Source organism: Haliaeetus leucocephalus, unplaced genomic scaffold, assembly GCF_000737465.1.
Source record: "Haliaeetus leucocephalus isolate CR32 unplaced genomic scaffold, Haliaeetus_leucocephalus-4.0 Scaffold802, whole genome shotgun sequence".
In the NCBI taxonomy this organism is placed as follows: domain Eukaryota; kingdom Metazoa; phylum Chordata; class Aves; order Accipitriformes; family Accipitridae; genus Haliaeetus; species Haliaeetus leucocephalus.
Window position 1 is genome coordinate 105,734 of NW_010973238.1, and position 17,659 is coordinate 123,392.

Below are 17,659 nucleotides of genomic sequence, written 5' to 3' on the forward strand. Positions count from 1 at the left end.
AGGTGGAAGGGTAGTGGCTCTGGAGGGGTGCAAAGGGGTCACAGCTCTAAGAGGGGGGTGCAAAGGGTCCATAGTTTTGTAGGGGGGTGCAAAGGGGCCACGGGGCTGGGGTGGGGGAAAAGGGTATTGGCTCTAGGGGGGTGCAAATGGGCCGTGGGTCTAGGAAAGGGTGCAGAGGGGCCATAGAAGGGTAATGGCTGGGGGGGGGCAAAGAGGCCTTGGATTTGGGGGTTGGAAAGGGGCCATGGCTGCAGGGGGTTGTGCAGAGGGGTGGCAGTTTTGGGGGGGGTGCAGAGGGGCCCCAGCCCCGTACCTACCCAGACAGCTCCTCCGGCAGCAGCAGCCCAGCTCTTCGCCAGGCATCCCTGAAGTCCCGGCTGAAGGAGTCGGGTAATATCTTGGCCACCTCTGGGAGAAGAGCAGCCGAGGGGGGGGACACATAGATGGTTAAAGACACCCCAGGACAGGCAGCGGGGACGGCGGCAGCACCAGGGGACGGTGACGCACGAGGGAGGTGGGCATCCCTGGCGGGACCCGCGTTACCTTCGGCCGTCCCGCAGGTCGGGTGCTCCCCCAGGCAGCCGCGGCGCTGCTTGAGGTCGGGACACGGCTCCCCTCCGTGCCGGGGCGGAACGGTGACCTGGCGGCTGCGGGCCTTGCTGCCGACCCCGCACGGGGAGCTGCACCCGCTCCACGGCCCCCAGGGTCCCACCGCGCAGCCCACCGCTGCTGGCGGGCCAGGGGAGAAGGGGGAAAAAGAGAGAGCTTCAAGGGCGTGAAAGATGGAAGGAGGAGAGCGGGGAAGATGCAGCACATGGGAGCGGGGAGGAAGGGCCGGGGTGACCCCGGCAGCCCCTCTCCCCCGATCCCGGGCCGTGGCAGCGGCATCGTGCACCGCTTCCGCAGGCCTTTATACCCGTGCCGCTGGCCGCCGCTCTGCATCGCGCTGAGCTGGGACCCCGCTAATCTCCCCAGAGATTAGGGAGGGCTGACTGCTGCAATTGTCCGGGGGGCCGCGGTCGGCGCCTGCCTGGGTTTAGGGTCCCCAGGGCGGGCTGGCTCTGCACACACACCCCCCCCACCAAGCCCAGACTCCCTGTTTTGTCACCCCCCGGTTCCCGTGTCCCCAAGGCCCCGCCTGCAACAGCAGCGGAGGCGATGCCGGGGCTCATCCTGCTCACGTCTCACACTGACAACGCCGAGGCTTGAAACAACAGCGCTACCATCAGCTGCCGACCAGAGGCCACCCCTGCAGGCTCTCTTATTGCACTGGGAGCAGCCAGACACTCGGCGTGGAAAAAAGCGGAAAATCGGGATATTGCTCCAAATCCAGCCCAGCTGGTGCCCCCAGACACATCCCGTTGCTGCTCAAAGCACGGGGCTAACAGATAATAGCAAACACCTGCCACCAAAAGCAGCGGCCCAGGCTGGCGTCCTCAGCCCCGGGACTCCACCGGCACACGGTTCGGCCAGTGCCATCCCCTCCCGCCACTCACCGGCATGGCGGCACGTGGCATGGTAGTCCTCGCAGCAGTCGCCCGTCCTCTCGCAGTACGAGTCGCAGTAACAGCGAGCCCGGCGGGCGCCTGCGACCCAGCAGGCGTTATTCCTGCCCGGGCAGCACCGGTGCCGGCAGCTGCCCGTGGCACCCACCAGGTAGCCGGCAGCCAGCAGCCAGCCCCCCCAGAGCAGCAGGCCCCGCATGGCACCGGGACCCTACAAGCCCGCAAGAGACGGCTTTCTCCCCAAAGGATGGCTTTCCCCCAAGCCAGCAAACGCTGGGCGAGGAGCGAGGCGGCGTTGGGAGCCCCGGCCGCACCGCCCCTGGGCTGGGCGGGGGGACAAAGCCTGTTCCCTTCTGCTCCACCGCCCCTCGCCATCCTGGCTCTTCGCTCTGTGGCTGGGGTGAGGACTTCATGAAATTAACCAGGATGCTTAATAAAACGCCGTGCATGGGACGGTGCAACCCCAGAGCTGCCTGGGAGCATCTGTGAACGGGCACCGCTGGGTTGAAGCCGATGTTCCCCTGGGAGCGCCAGCTCGACGTGATGGGCAACCCCATTCCCCGACCCGCCCGCATCGCTGGAGCCGCTCGCTGCCCGCTCAGCACAGCCCGGACGCCAACGCAGCTGCTAAAGCCAGACTGATTTTATTCAAATTGCAAATGTAAAACAGAATAATAAAAAAAAAAAAAGAAAAAGCCAACCCAACCCTCACTGGCTTCAGAGCAGAAAGCCGCAGGTAAACCGTGCCCAGGCTTTCCTTCTCCTCCTTCGCCCTCCTGTGTTAAGGCTGCGTTCATCACTGGGGACAGGAGGAAGGAGGGACGGGTCGAGCCCTGGCTCCCACGCCCCCCTCGGCTCCTTTGGGAGAAGTTTGGCACAAATCTGGCAGGGCCAAGCCCGGCACAGGGCAGGGCAGGACTCCGGCCCCACGGCCACGGGTGTTAGTGGGTCAGCGTGAAGCTCTGAAAGCTACGGGATTACCTATGGGGCCATGGAGAGGTGGCGGGAGGGCAGATGGGGGGGAATGTGGCAGAAGAAGGGGTTTGCACCCCGGCTGAGGAGCCAAGTCTGCAGCACGGGGCTGCGCCTATTCACCCCGGCTCGCACACGCATCTCGACTGTAAACGGCAAGTGATGGGGGCACCCGGCTCGCCCCAATCCCGGCCCTGCGGCGAGGAGAATCAAAGGCCTGGCTGTATGTGCAATTTGGGGCAGCAACCCAGGGCTGAGTGGGACCCGGGGGCTGGGATGCTGCACCCGAAGGGGTCTCGGTGCTGGCAGGGAGAAGAGAGGAGAGAGCCTGGGGCTGTGCCAGTGGGTCACTGCCCTCCCGTCCCAGGGGGTGCGGGGCTGGTGGGCCCCCCCCCCCAGAGCCGCTGGGAGACCCGGTCCATCGCTCCCAGCCCGCAGTGTCAGCCCCAAGAGCCTCTGCCAGCTGCGATGCCTGGTGCACAGCTCGGCCATCGTACCCACATGGCTCCGAGAGACTCTCAGCACCCCCAAAAGAGCTGCCCCCCCCAGGCAGCCGGCAGCTCCTGGCTGCCGGGGACCCTAGGGGCACAGGTCCACTGTCCCAGAGGACACCTCACCCTGGATAACCAGCCCTGGCAGGCGATGCGGGACCAGGGGGAACGTGTCACCAGGGGATTGGGGGGGGCGTAACTGGAATGCTGGGGTTCTGGATGCTGGGATGCTGCTCTCTCCCCGCTCCTTTTAGCACACAACTAATAATTTAACCTGCTCCAGAGCCTGTTCCTAAACATAAAGGTGGCTGGGTTTGGGGGGAGGGTGCGCGCGTGGGGCAGGATCGGCCCCGGGCAGCGCCGGCCGGCAGCCGCGGGCTTGGTCGTGGCTCTCCAGCTGCAGCCCCGCGGGGCGAGGGTGGCGGGGGCCGCCCCGGCCCGGCCCCCCTCAGTCCGTTTTCCACACCTTGTTGAGGAACTTGACCACCTCATCGTAGATGACGAAGACGATGGCCACGTCAAGGCAGACGCGGCCCAGGCGAGGCACTGTGCCCTTGTAAAACCTGCCGGGGATAGAGGGGGTCTGTGGGGCTGGGCGCCCTCGCAGCCCCCTCCTCACCCGTTCTCCCCACCCCGGGCCACCCCCCGTGCCCCCCCCACTGGGGCTGACCCCACTGCCGCCCCTCGCCCACCCCCGCCGCAGGGCTTACGCCAGGGGCCCTTCGTATTTCATGATCTGGTAGGCGCAGTCCCAGGTGCTCTTGTACTTGTGTGCTTCCAGCCCCTGCGGGATGGGAAAAGCAGGGTCAGAGGCCGGAGCCAGGGGGGCATCTGGGGGGATTTCATGGGGGAGGCAGAGAGCTGGGGGTGCACCAGGAGGAACCGATCCCCCTTCGCTGCTACGGGCCACCAAACCCAGCAATGAGCATCCCCACCTCCGTGCAAACGCTTCCCAGCACCCCCACAGCCCGGCTGCGAGGGGTCAGCGTCCCCAGGCGTCTCCCAAACCTCGCCAACATCGGGCGCCTGCCCCGGGGGCTGCACAAAACGGCTCCCAAACAGCGGGTGAGCCCAGCCTGCCGCAGGCAGAGCGGTCCCACGCCACGTCCCGCTGCCATACCTGCATCCTCGTCTTCACCACGTCCAAGGGGGTGTTGCCGAAGACGCTCGCAGCTCCGGCGAGGGCTCCAAACACTCCCGTGACGAAGGGGTTGATGACCTTGTTGGGATCGTCCCCTGGGAAGGAGGAGAGGTTGAGGGCAGAGTGGTGGTGTGGGGATGAAGCACGGCATCCCTGAGGGACCCCGCAAGGAAGGTCCCAGGTCTGGCTGCTCGTGGTCAGGGCTTGTGCCGTGCTGAGCTGGGGACCAGGGTGTTTGGAGGTGACCATCCGGCAGCACCAGCCCCGCAGAGCCCACGCAGCACTGAGGGGCTCAGGGTGGGGGTCAAGCTGATGCTCCAGCACCAGGACCCTTCAGGCCCATGCGCTGGGGCCCACATGCCCTGGCTTTCATCTTTCTCCATCACAAGAGGCCGAGCCACGAGAAGTGGAGGGTGTGCTGATGGAAAGGCCAAGCCCAGCTCCCAGGGATGGGCTGGGGGAGCCAGCGACGTAGCCAGGGTGGCCTGGGGGGACGGGGGCACCGTACCTTTGTACCAGTTCTTGAGGGAGGTCATGACGAAGAAGCGGATGGCCTGGTTTGATCCTTGCTTCAGAACAGTTGCGGTTAAGCCCTGGTAGGTCCCTTTCAGTCCTGCAGCAAGAGAGGGTGTTGGAGAGGAGCACCAGCCTCACCCAGGCAGAGAAAAACCTCCCCAGGCTGCCGGTCCCAGCCGGTACCTGTCCCCCATCTCCCGCCCCGTCCCCGCAGCATGGGACTACCCAGGGGATCAGGGTGGCACTTCCCCGGGACTCACCTTGTTCCCGAACGATCTCCCGGACGCCGTGGAAGAAGCCGCGGTATTTGGGCTTGGGGGAGCACTGGTCATGGATAAACTTCACCTGTGGGGAGACGATGTGCTCGTCCTGGCTGAGGCAAGGAGAGATGCAATGGCCCCAGAGGGCTGCCGGCCACCTCTCGCCTTGCTCCAGGGACGGTCCCGAGATCGGAGCTGACCCACGTGGCCAGACAACGCCAGGTGAGACCACAGAGGAAGCCTTTGCCCATGGCGAGCCGTGCATTTTGCAGAGGAAAACCTGGGAAACTGCCTCTGCGAGCGACCACGTGGGTTTTACGGTACTAAAATAGGCAACAGGATGGCTCGTGGGTGGGGGGGCTCCTCCCTGGAGCGGGGAAAGGGCCACAACTGCCGGACCTGACCTCTCCACGGGGCTTTCCAACATCAGCTCCTCCCCTACAAAACCAGCCCAAGCAAACCCACGCAGCCCTCAGGGCTCCAAAAGCCGGGCATCCCTGGCTCTCGCCCCCTCCCAACCCGGCCTGGGGAAGGGTGCCGGGGCGGGGGGACGCTGGTGGCTGCCTCCCACCCACCTTTATGGTCTCCATGGGGCAGACCACCACCACGGCCTCAGCCACGCCGGCGCCCAGCCCGCAGACGAGGCCCCGCGTGCTGTCCAGCCGCCCCTTCTCGTCTCTCATCTGGTTGCTGAGGAACTCGAACATCCCGAACCTGCGAAGGAGCCACCGTGCCATCCCCCGGGTGCCCGGCCGGGGGGGCTGCACCCCCCTGCTCTGGGTCTGTCTCCAGGAGCAGCCACGCACCCTGCGAGAGGACCGTCCCTGTCCGGGAAAGTGCCCGGCTTCGGCAAAGTGCCGCTGGGGACCCCAAGGGCAAACCCACCCCCTCGTTTTGTTGCTGCCCAGGGTCCCCCCTCCAACTCACCCCATGCCATGGGGGACACCTACCTGACGGCAGCCTTGGGGATGGAGCCGTACACCAGCGAGCTGAGCCCCCGGTACAACCCCCGGACGCCATGGTCACGGACAGTCTGCTTCACGCAGTCCCCTACGGCAGAACAGAGAGGCCACCGCCGTCATCCGCCACGCCGAGGACCACCGTGCCACCCCGCCAAACCCCGCTCATCCCCCCCAGCTCCAACCAGCCTCCATCAGAGCCTCCGAATCCGGCCGGCGGCTTGGGGCAGGGCACCGGGCGCACGCTCACCGATGCCCTTGTAGCGGGGAGGGTTTGCCTTCTCGTCCAGCTGCAGCTGCGTCTTCACGTACTCGGTGGGGAATGTGATGCAGATCTCGATCCCTCCGGCCAGGCCACCTGGGAGGGAGAGGAGGGGACGCTGGGGCCGGGAGCAGCTCTCTGCCCGTCCAGCGCTGCGCGGCTGCTGCCGGCTCCACGACGGCTGAGCCCGGGACCTCTGGCAGCCAGGTCTGGGCTGGGACGCGGTGTCCCTGGCCTCGCCAAACCCCTGGGGACTTCACATGGCAGCGGGGCCCTGCGCCAACCTGGCACCCGGCACAGGCATCACCGCCTGGCCACGGCAAGAGTCGGCGAGGCGATCGGCCAAAGGGGTCAGAAAACCGGGCAAAACACCGCACCCACGGCTACTGCTTCAGCGTTGTTTCCCCCTCAACGGCACCTGTCCCCCTCCGGAGCCCCACACCCTGCATTTATTTATAAACCTGACAGAGCCCAGCAGCGCTGCACAAGCCCAGCACTACTCGCCCAGCGCCAGCAGGAGCCCATTTGCAGACCCAGCTGTGCCAGCGCAGAAGCGCAATTATCATCAAGCCCGTCTGGCCAACCCATGCTCACGCGGCGGCGGCTGCTGGGTGCTGATTACACCGGCTGAAGACTTTCCTGCCGTGGCCCGGGGACGCGCCGGCACCCTGGCAGCAAGTGATGCCAACTCTCGGTTTTTGGGCTCCCGTTGGCTCGCTTGAAGCCCCTACAGCCGGCCCTGCCACGAGGTGCCTCGGGGCAGCGGAGCCGACCCCAGCTGGGCTGGAGGTCCCCAGGAGCTGGGCTCACCCCCGGCCGGCCGGCTAACAACCGCGCAGCTCATTTCCCTGCACCAAAGCGCAGCCTGGTCCTGCCGAGCAGCGGGAGCTCTTTGTGCCGGTGCAAGGAGAAAATGTGGGGCCAAGCCAGGTTCCCCCACGCCTTGCAGGGGCAAACCCTGCTGCAGCCCAGGCCACGGCAAGAGCCGACTCTGGGGCAAAGCTATGCACTGTGCAATGGTGGGGAGCCATGCAATGCTGCCACTGGGGCTCAGCACCCACGAGAGCGGCCCCCGAGGGTCTCCCAGCTCCTTGCCCAGGGAGGGCAAATTGGATCCCAGCCGGCGGGACACGGCACAGCACGGGGACAGGTCGGCTGCCAGCTCCCAGTCTCCCATACCGCCTCCGCCTGCCACTCCGGCCCCGCCACGTCCTCCGTGTGACTCAGCAGCACCGCGGCTCTTGCCACAGCCACCGCAGCCTCGTCACGGCCCAGAGGGAACACGCTGCCATCAGGGGAAGGGCTGGCGCAGGGGCTGGGTGCAGCGGTGGGTTATCCCGCTCTGCGGCCAAGCGCTGCACGGCAGAGCACAGCTCTGCTTATCAGCACCCTCCGAAGTACCCTGCGAGGGGACGCTGATAGGGGACACCGCGGCCCATGGGACGGGGAGCTGGGCCATGGCTGTTCCCTGTGACGACAGCAGGCAGCCCCAGCTCCTCGGACCAGGGGAGTTTCTCCTACAGTCTTATTTCTGTATAGCCTCCAAATTTACAAGAGAGACCCTTCATCTCTCTGGTGCTGCCTCCAGCTCCCTCCCGCAGAGTGCCACCAGTGAAACTGCTCACCCAGCGTGGGGAGGTCCCGGCGGGCAGGCTGGCATCCCCTGGGGCACCGCTGCCTTCCCTCAGCTGCGTCCTTCTAGAGGGAAAGGAAAGCAGCCTTGCTGCACTCCCTCCAGCAGCTGGGCAGCACCCACCTTAAAACAGCCTTATCCTGGTTTGTTTTTTTTTTTTCCCTAGGCACAAGAAGCAGCGGGCTGCGCTCATCCTCCCCAAGGTAGCCAAGAAGCCATACCAGTGCTCAGCACAGCCGGGACGACGGGAAAGCCCAGCCCCGTGCCCAAAGAGTTATCCCCCTCCTCCCATAGGCATGGTGGGGATGGGGACACCGTGACACCGCGCGCCGGTCCCCCATACCCAGGGCAGGACCTGCCGGCCCAGCCTGGCAGCATCCCGGCCCCGTGGGGTGCCGGGTACAGGGCTCGAGGCCAGCCCGGCTCCACCGCAGCGGACAAAGGCCCCTTGTTTCCCTGAGTTCCCAGGAGAGGCCGGAGCTGCTCAGCCCGGGACCAAGCAGGCACCTCCCGGGAGGCGGCGATGGGCGACGCCGCCGGCCTTTACGCCTCCGCGGCACCCTGGGCCTTGGCAGCGTGGGAAGAAGCTGCGGCAGCCGCAGCGAGGCCGGTTCGCGCCACTGTGGCCAGTTGCCGGCTCTCCCCCGGGGCACCACGGGAGGACAGCCACCGTCCCCAGGGTCCCCAGAGCTCTCCCGCTGCCCCCTCAACCCTCTCCCGTCCTTGGAGCGTCCGTCAGAGATGGCGGACGCTGCCGGTCCCGCGGCACGGGGGCTGGCCGAGCGCTGTAATTTCTCCTGCAAAGCCAAACGGCTCCTGTGGGAGCAGCTGGCAGGTCTCCGGTGAGCAGCGCAATGAGGAGCAGCGTCCTCCAGCTGGGTGCAATGGTCCCTGAAAAGCTGAGCACTGGCTGGCACCTTTCCATGCTGCTACACACCACTATGCCACCAGCCTCGCTGCCACTGCAGCCACACGAATGCCCCAAGTGCTGCCAAGGCCACTTCCCTCCCTCCTACACTGCAGATGTGAAGTGCTGGACATTTTAAGAGCTGTAAATATTTGTTCCCTCTCGGTCCCTGAGCACCAGCTGCTGCCCCAGCACCTCTGGGAGCCAGTCAGCAGGGAAACACCCGGGACAAGCACCAGTCCAGGGGCAACCAGCATCCCGGCTCACAGCAGCCATGCGAAACGGCACAGGGTGGGATGCTGCACCTCCTGCAACCTCAGCAGCCACCAGGATTAAGGGCATTTGTCCACGCAGGGGAGGCTGAGGGGCTCTGCCCGGCATCCCACGGGCAAAGCCACATCCACAGCAGCCTGTGAAGCGTACCGGCAAAGGGACAGCGTGGGCAGCCACTGGGTCACTGAGGCCGCCCAAGCCAAGGAAGGAGGAATGGGGCGTCCGCACTGGCTCCCCACAGCAAACCGGGGAGTTGGATGCAAAAAGCATCCCCATCCCAGAGCCACCGAAAGCGGCTGCCTCCCTGGCACACTGCGGCACATACACGTCACCCTGGCAGGGGCACGGCTGGACACTGGCACCCTGACTGCCTCCATCACCACTCGCCGGAGACCCTGCCCAAAGGCTGCCAGGACACGCTCCAACACCCCTTGGGCAGCAGCGCACAGGTGTATTACAGGGCAGGCGAACAGGTCTGTTCAGGGAAACGCACCCAGAGGAGAATCTTCTGCTCAGGGATGTCTGCTGCCTGCACTGCCAGGTCCCCTCCCTGCCCCCCGGTATTACTCTGGCCACAAATCCCATGGGAAGTTGCACGGAGCAGGGACTCCAGACACGCTCCGTGACTTGGGGCAATTTTAATCTGTTTTCCTCTGCCTGCAGAGAGATGGGGCGGCACAAACCACCCGCCCTGCAGCCCCTTTCCTCTCTGGAATCGAGATCCATCAGAGGTCCCACTCTGCTGTCGAGCGTCCTCTCCCCGTGCCGTTTTATTCCAGCAGAAGCCTTATTCTGTGCAAATAAATCACTCCATTGCCCACGAGCAGCAGCTTCTTCCAACCCCCCTCCCTCGCCAGGGCTGCCCAGGGCTTTGCAACCTGTTTACCCGGACTTTAACCGGCAGCTTCAGCTTTTGCAACACCGCAGAGTCAGCAGGAACAGCCAGCAGCGAGCGCTCAGGAGGTGAAAGAGCAAGTGGGGCAGCCCAGATGCTGAGCCGAGGCTCTCAGTTATTAGCTAGATACAGTGGAGCCAGAGGAGAGAGGACGTCCTTCAGGGAAGGTCGCTCTGTCTGGATCCGGGGAAGGTGCCTCCAGCTGGGGGGATCCTGCAGGAATGGCTCCCCACCAGCAGCAAGCCTGCAAGCACCCCAGCTGCCAGCAGTCCTGATCCCACAGGCCCAGCAGGGAAGGGAGAGAAGGGAAAAATATCTGTTTGTCAGCCACTTGGCATGGTTTTCCCAGAAAAAGTTTAGTTCTCCTTTGTGGAGGGGCCAGCAGAGTTATTCGGGGACGTGGCCGCAGCCCTTGGACACGGCTGGGGAGAGTTGGCAAGAAGAAGAGGGTTTTTGGGGACAGCAGGAGGGTGCTGCCCCCTGTGACGTGAAGCAGCGCGTGATGGCATTGGTGCACGCAGGTTCAGCTAATGACCTCAAACCCCATTAGTGAGCAGCTTCTGGGGATGCCACTACCCACCCCTTGACCAGCCTGTCCCGGGGACCCCAGCTCTAGCACCCAGGACAGGGTGGGTGCCAAGGGCCAGAGGATACAGCCGCAATGGAGAAAACGAGCAGAGCCGCAGGGACTGACACAAACCAAGGCTGCGCAGCTGGGGCGGGCACTGCCACCCCCTGCAAACCCCCACCCAGAGGCAAGCGCCCCAGCGAGCACCCACTGCCCTGTTTGGGAGCCACAGAGGGGCAGGAGGTGGCACTGGCCCTCTGCCACTCCTGCGAGCGACTGCGCCTGCAAAAGCATCCTGCTCCTGCGGACTGAGCAGCAGGTCTCTGTGCAGCTCTGATGAGAAGTGAGCACCTGGAGAGCCATTTCAGCCTCTCCATTTTAAGGGTAATTTCACATGCAGATAACGCAAGCACCCGATTTCCATACAAAAAGCTCCTTTTAACTTCAGATTTGGCAGGATCCTTTCAGGCCAGAGGAAATTATTCCTAAGGGCCTGGAAGCAAAGCAGCAGAGCTCTCACAGGACTCATGCCTGAAGCTTGCCCCCTTCTGCCAGCTGTGAGGCTCAGGGCAGTGGAAAGGCACAAACAGGCTTCCAGCTCCTCTCCAGAGCACCAGCAAAAGCTGACCCCATGTTCCCTCCTGTTCGGAGGACACGGGACCCACTTGCAGAAGGTGCAGGTGTAAGGGGTGAGCTGAGGAGCTGAGACTCATTACCCAGACCACAATGCTGTGGGCACAGCAGGCAATCCTGCCTGCCTCCTGGATGCTGTGCTTACGGTTCCTACCCTCACAAGGGGACTTGGTGCCCTTCCCCGTTAGCTGAGACAGCTTTCAGAGCTGGGGAAATAAAAAAAGAAAAAATTTAGAAGAATCAAAGACCAGCAGGGTGCTACAAATCAGGGAGGCAGAAACACCTACTGCCAGCTCATGACAGTTCTCTGCAGCCCAGGTGCTGCCCCATCAGCAGCACAGACCTCTCTGCCGCTGAAGGATTGACCCCCTCTCGGCAGCCATCCGTGCTGCTCTTGAGCCATCCCATTAATATAACCCAGCTAAAGGCAGCCGTGGAGAAATCCTACCATGCCTGCAGTGGTGAAACGGGTTTAACGGGCTCCACCCTCCCCACACCGTCCCACCACGGGCCATCTTGTGAAATGGGCTCAGGGGCAGAGCCTGGCTCAGGAGCAGGCAGGCGCCTCGCCGGAGAGCTGGCTTTTGGCAGGTCCTCGCCTGGGCACCTTCTCCTGCCGCGCACAGCCCTCCATCACCCATCTGCAGCCCCATCCTTGGGGAAAACCACCATGGGGGCTGCTCGATGGGGAAAGGTCTTCTATGGTGCTGAGATCGGGGAGGGCTGCTTCCACCAAGCCAGACTGCCAGAAGATTACCTGCGTTTTGGTTAGAAGGGAAAAAACGTGACTTATGACAGGCCAGCCCTTCTCAGAGGGTGTCCATCCCCCTGCGCTAGGGCTAGAGATCCTTGGACAATCTCCTATCTGATAGGGGCAAGGCCAACGGGGGACATGGGGGTTCAGCATGTCCATCGGTAAATACACACGTGGCCACTTTCGTCAGGGGAGTGCCCTACGGCCAGGCTGGCAAAAGTCTGATCCCCCCACCAGTGATACACAGAACGACAAATATGAAATGCACCTCTCTGTACCCTGTGCCATCGGGTAGGTAAACAGCTCCGTGCAAACAGCGCTGCAGATAATGCTGTGGATGGGATGGAGTAATTTGTCCCTAATCTTACTGGAACCAACCTGTTTCAACAGGCCACCCTTTCACAACCTGCTCATTCATCGCCTCTTTGCATTTACTTCTCAATGGGCCAATACTGCAATAAATCATTATTATATTTTAAACTTCTTGGCTGTGAGTAGGGTGGCAGAAGCCATTTCCCTTTGCTTGCAGTCACAGCATCGTCTGCCTTCGGCGCTGACCCCACCTTTGGCGACTGCCAAGTCCCCCATCCCAGCTCAATCCACCTTCGCCCCGCTGCCCTGCGCACCCCAAGGCCTCGGCTCCACCGCCGTGAGCTGGCTTCTGGCCAACCCACCACGCTGCTTCAGACACCTACTTTTTAAGTGTCCAAAACTCTTTCTGAAGACAGGCAACAGGGAGCCCAGGGCTGCTGGATGCCTCCCCTAGCACAGCCCCGTAGCTAGATGAAGGAGCCATTGCTGGGACTGAGGCTTCCCCGGGGACAAGCTCTGGTCCCCCTGCCACCAGCACAGGGGAATGACTGCTGTACCAGGCTCTGGAGCACAGGGAGGGAGAAGAGATGGCAAAAAAATCAACCCCTGCTGTCAGGAGGTGACCTGAGACCTCAGGGCACAAGCACAGGGTCACCACCGCCCATGCAGGAGCAGGGAGGCTGCATTGGCATGCACCGCACAAGGCCATCAAGAGATGAGAGACACTGCAACATCCCTGAGCTGTCAGCTCACGGTGCTCATCGCCTCTGGGAAGACGGATGGCTCCTTCCGATCATTTACGTCAACCCAGAGAAAATGGTTGCCTGCAGAATGTCAAGCAGAGCATCAGGCATGCGAAAATCTCAGAAACTCACATTTCAAAGCCCAGGGTTAACCCCAGCTCACACAGAACTCATTCAGACTGAAGAAGCTGGTCACCCCGATGTGGTTTCCCAGTCCTGGGGCTGACAGCCTCCCCGCACCAGAAGCCTTGGGGCTGCTCTATATTTCCACAGCAGCTCCAGTCCACGAGGGCTCACAGACAGGCAAGGACACACTCAAGGCCAGCGTGCTCCTTTTGCCCCACTCCCCAAACAGATGACAGCCAGAGGAGGCAACCCCAGGGGAAACCACAGCCAGGCGTGACGCACCAAGGGCCACCAGACCTGGCAAGGCTGGTTCCCTCCATGCTCACCAATCCTCCCCCACGGCCATGTTCAGCCCACCACCTGGCTCCCCCAGCTCGGCATCGAGGCGGGAATATCCCCTACCCTGCTGCGAGCACCAGGCATCCATCTAAAAGCCAGGGAGCATGCCAGACCACAGCCATTCCCAGCAGCACAACCTCCCTCCCAGGAGGGCAATGGCCCTGGAAGCCCACGTGGACTCAGGACTTTTGGGAAAGGAGTCCTACTCTGCAAGAAGCAAGTCTCAGCTTTCGCACCAGCCCCTGACTCCTCTCCTCCGTAGGTACAGCATTTCCTAAGAAAGATCGTATCAAGAGATTAACAAAGAAGAGGAAACTGAAGCTCTAATTACTGCTTTGTTTCTCATGTGATCCTGCACTCCTTGCTAAATGTGTGCTTCATGCCCTACCCTGCAGGCCCTTCTCTTTCTCCCTGCAGAGTCCCTTTCCCCTCTGCCCATGCTCCTCCTGGGACCTTGGTGCGCGTCACTGCTATTTCCCAGCCGTACTCAATTTTTGTAGCAAACACCAGAGCAGCAGCCACGACCATTGCGAGCTCTTTCCAAATCAAGCACCATGTAGGACAGCATCCAGGCGTCCTGCCTCTCTGACCAGGCAGGATTAGGTGTAGGCAGGAATAGCAACTGTGCACCAGCCCCCGGGCGAGCCGAGGTACCATGCAAAGAGCAAGGCAGCTGGGAGCTTCTCCGTGGGAGGGAGCAGGCCCCAGGCTTCAAAGCTGGCTAAAAACAGAGTAAGACTGTACTTAAGTCTGGGCAGGGCGGGCAAAGCCTTTCATCAAACGGCCCCTGCTAACCAGGAGCAAAGTTTTCAAGAGGTGGACAGGGGTGCGGGGGTTTGCCTGCCTGCAAAATGGCAAGGACCATTTGTGCTGGGCTCTAAATAGTCCACCGCGGGCTGGCTCAACCTGACCTAAGGGCACTGCGGTGCCCGAAAATCCAGCAAGGAGCCATCTGGGGAAAGACGGGGGTGACCGCCTCTGCCAGCTCTGCAGCCAGCACTCCTGCCTCAGCACTTGTGGCCTTTATTTTGAGCTCCCCACTTGCCCACCACAGCATGGCCCCATGCTGGGAGCGGTGCAGGGGACTGGCAGCACCCAGCCCTGCAGGAGGCTGGTAGGAGGGACAGGAGTTCGGCTGGCTAAAGGGTTTGTTTGGAAACAAGTGCACAGAAACTGAAAGCTGGCTAAGGAAGCTGGAGACACAGCTGAACTCCTGGGTCTGCCTGCTAACGGGTTATTACCCAGCAGAAGAGACACACGCTGGCCCTCAAACCAGCTCATGAGTTCACAAGAAAATTATGCCAGCTTTACAACAAGTAACTGAGCCAGCAGATGAGTTAGAAAGACACGGATAATATCCGTTTCAGCATAAAGCCTGCATGTTTACCAGTCTTTTAACTGAGTTTAAGCTAAGCCACGTGATACCAAACCTTAGTGTCCTACAGCCATGTCACTTCTGATCCAGTGCCAGGTCCCGCAAACCAACTTTATACCATCAGTTCAGAGCCTGGGGGGCTCTTACCCTTGCAAAGGGGGTGTAGGGGTTGAACAGCGACAGGGACCCACAGCCACTCAGCTCTGCCCTCTGGAAGCCCAGTCTGCACGGACCAGCCCCAAGACCAAGTCCTGGCAGCAACACCCACCCACCCGGCCAGGATGGCCAAGCTGCCTTCGTGCGCTCAGGCCACACACGGCCGCAGCATCGGCTGCGGCTGTATGGTCACAGCAAGGTGAAGTGCTGCCTTGGCACACAACAACTGCTTGGACAAACGAGAGCCCATTAGCAAATTAATTTTTAACTTTGCGTTTGTCTGTTGCGATAACTGAATGACAAGAGCTCTTGGCAGCCAGGGCTTCACTTGTGTCTCTTAAGGAAAAAGCCGGCCCCAGCCTGCTCAGGTCTGGGCAGTGCGAGAGAGCTGTGCCTCCCCGGCAGCGAATCTCAGTTACACACTGGGTCTGGGAGCAGATATGCACCCAGGGTGGGATGATGGCTGCTTATTTAATTCCACCAGTACAAGGCTGATGAAGCACAGCGCAGTAGGAATGGCCTCTCTTGAACACCTCCAGCTCTCCAGAAGATTGAGTTTTGGAGCACACACCCGTTGTGCAGACAGATGTCAGATGAGAAACCCTGAGAGCAATCAGCAAACCCCTTAAAGTCAAGAGAGACAGCCACAAATGACACTGCATATGTCCAGAAGGGGCTGAAGGGCCGAGCAGAGCGGGAGGCAGGGAGTTAACAGCAGCCTTCTCCCATCTATGTGGTTCTCTAATACAATTAGATACCATAGAGGCTTGGCTGGATTTCTGCCCATTAACCAATTACTCTGATTTGGTGCATGCGAGGAGAGGACTAGCATCTCAATAGGGTCCTTCTTCCACCCCTGCAGGCTCACGTGGACCCAGAAGGGCTCCTCCAAGCAGGGGCATATGCAGCTTTGTGCTGCGTTGCCCAGCCTGACACCTGGCAGAGGCCACAAGCACCATGATCCTCCCTTTACGCCAGAACAGCTTCCAGGCACACCCACGGCAACTTTCCTGCCAGGGGAGAGCAGGGCAAGTCTGCGGCAGCTTCTTTCAGAGTATGTCGATAAGCTATCTACAGCTGATGATCCCCCGTAACGAACCTACACAAGGGCTATGAAAGTCTCCTGATGCACTGGCCCGGGGAATGACAACCTGACACGCCACACACGGGCAGTGAGTTGAGAAAGACTGCGAAGGCTGGATGGAGAGCAAACAGCCCATCTTTCCTGTCCTAAGTGTAGATTAAATCTCATTTAAAAGACCTCTAAATCAAAGGGGATTAGAAAAGACCTGAACTAACAACCCACTGCGGGGGGGGGACACAACACAGCACAAGTCTTGAGACCCCTGAGGAGCACAGAGCTCCAGAGGAGCCTGGCCTCACCGTAGGTCTCATTTGAACAAGAGGACACCCTCTCGTTTGGCCGCAGCTGCTTCCTCCTCATGCCCGGACCCTTCGGCCCAGGTGACAGCACAGACCCCTCCAGGCGACGTGACACTGGGAGGCCTCGTCACCCTTTGCACGCTCCAGCGCTCGCATCCATTTCCCGCAGCGCGGCCGTCCCCGGCAGTTCTCCGGAGCCGCGCGAGGGGAGGCCGCCTGCCGAGGCAGGGGCCGGTGGTGGCGGGCAGAGCCAGAACGGTAAGGGCTTGGCTCCCTGCGCCCAGCCGGGGAGGGCAAAGCCTTGCTTCTCCTGGGTCCCCGCTACAGGAGGCTGGAGCTCTGCCCTTGGAAGGGAGCTGGGAGTTGGACAGATGAACAAAGGCACAATCGTAGGAGGAGGAATTGGCTGGAAAACACAAAAGCTCTAAGCATGCCAATCACGTCGAGACCGCAATGGCTCATTTCGGAGGGAAGACACTGATCTCCACTCTGGGAATTGTCCTGTGAGCAGCAAGGGAAACGGGGGAGCTAATGAAGGGCTACAAAGGAGTTTAACAAGCCTGCGACTGTCTTGGACTCCATTCAGCTCAAACCAGCCACAAGCAGGAGGAAGCGCGTTAACTCTGCAGTTACTGCTGCACTTGGAGCCTCTTTAGATCCCACGGAACTGGTCAGAACTGGACGGGAAAACCTGCCCTGATCCACAGGGATTGATGCCGAGACACAAAGGAGGGACCAAGAAGCGTAAGAGGAGCCGTATCAAAGCAGCGTGCGAGACGCGACTGGAGCAGGAACGACCGGAGCGCTGCCGCTTCAGCTTTCTCCCTGAACGTCTTCAGAGGGAGCATGAGGAGATCCCCCGCTGCCGCCTCTTCCGTCGGTTCGACACCCTCCTGCTCCCGTGAAAATCCGCCCTGCTGAACAACGCGACGGCCGCAAGCCCCGTGCCCACCCTGCCTTACCGACACCTTCCCGGCAAGGCCACAGGTTGCAGGAACAACCTCGCCGCGACCCCCGCCAGGAGCAGCGGCAGCCCGCAGAGCTGACGATGCATCTGTCGGAGCGAAGGAAAAAAATCCCGGTTCCGCCGCGGGCCGCCCTTACCCCGGGGCTACCGGGACGTTTTGCGGGGCTGGCTTTGGGGCTGCTGGGCTCGCCCGGCGGGAGGACCCCCCCCAACCCCAAAGCGCGGCGACCCCCGAGCGGGGCCGGGCGATTCCCAGCGGAGCACCCGCGGCGGAGCTCCCTGCCTTCTTCCCCCGGGGCGGGCGGCGGCAAACCTCCGCCCAAACACGGATGCCCACGCTGGCAGCGGCGACCCCACCCGGGACGAGAAGCTCGGCGGGAGCTTACCTGCCAGGATGGCCTTGCCGGGGTGGGTGAGCTTGGCTTTGCCGGCGGGGGCGGCGGCGGCCAGGCGGCGGGGCGCGGCGGGGGCGGGCATGGCCGCGCTGCG

At 62.1% G+C, this 17,659-nt stretch overlaps 2 protein-coding genes across 2 annotated transcripts in view; both read right to left on the reverse strand.

The window, feature by feature from the left end:
• The window catches only part of LOC104840590 (somatomedin-B and thrombospondin type-1 domain-containing protein-like), a 3,131-nt gene extending 1,110 nt beyond the window's left edge, over nucleotides 1-2,021 (reverse strand). Inside the window, exons 1-3 of the mRNA XM_010581607.1 lie at nucleotides 1,497-2,021; nucleotides 544-726; nucleotides 339-408 (exon numbers count right to left, since the gene is read on the reverse strand). Coding sequence (XP_010579909.1) covers nucleotides 339-408; nucleotides 544-726; nucleotides 1,497-1,704 — 461 coding nt within the window. The 5' untranslated portion in view covers nucleotides 1,705-2,021. The remainder of the gene's footprint in view (nucleotides 1-338; nucleotides 409-543; nucleotides 727-1,496) is intronic.
• A 1,375-nt stretch (nucleotides 2,022-3,396) lies between these two features.
• On the reverse strand, nucleotides 3,397-17,648 carry SLC25A1 (solute carrier family 25 (mitochondrial carrier; citrate transporter), member 1). The gene is made up of 9 exons (XM_010581608.1): nucleotides 17,557-17,648; nucleotides 6,095-6,202; nucleotides 5,836-5,935; nucleotides 5,461-5,599; nucleotides 4,886-4,970; nucleotides 4,618-4,722; nucleotides 4,089-4,204; nucleotides 3,679-3,752; nucleotides 3,397-3,531 (listed from the first exon to the last, which is right to left on the reverse strand). The coding sequence occupies exons 1-9, from the start codon at nucleotides 17,645-17,647 to the stop codon at nucleotides 3,417-3,419; spliced, it is 933 nt and encodes a 310-aa protein (XP_010579910.1). The 5' UTR covers nucleotide 17,648; the 3' UTR covers nucleotides 3,397-3,416.
• Nucleotides 17,649-17,659: the final 11 nt, after the last annotated feature.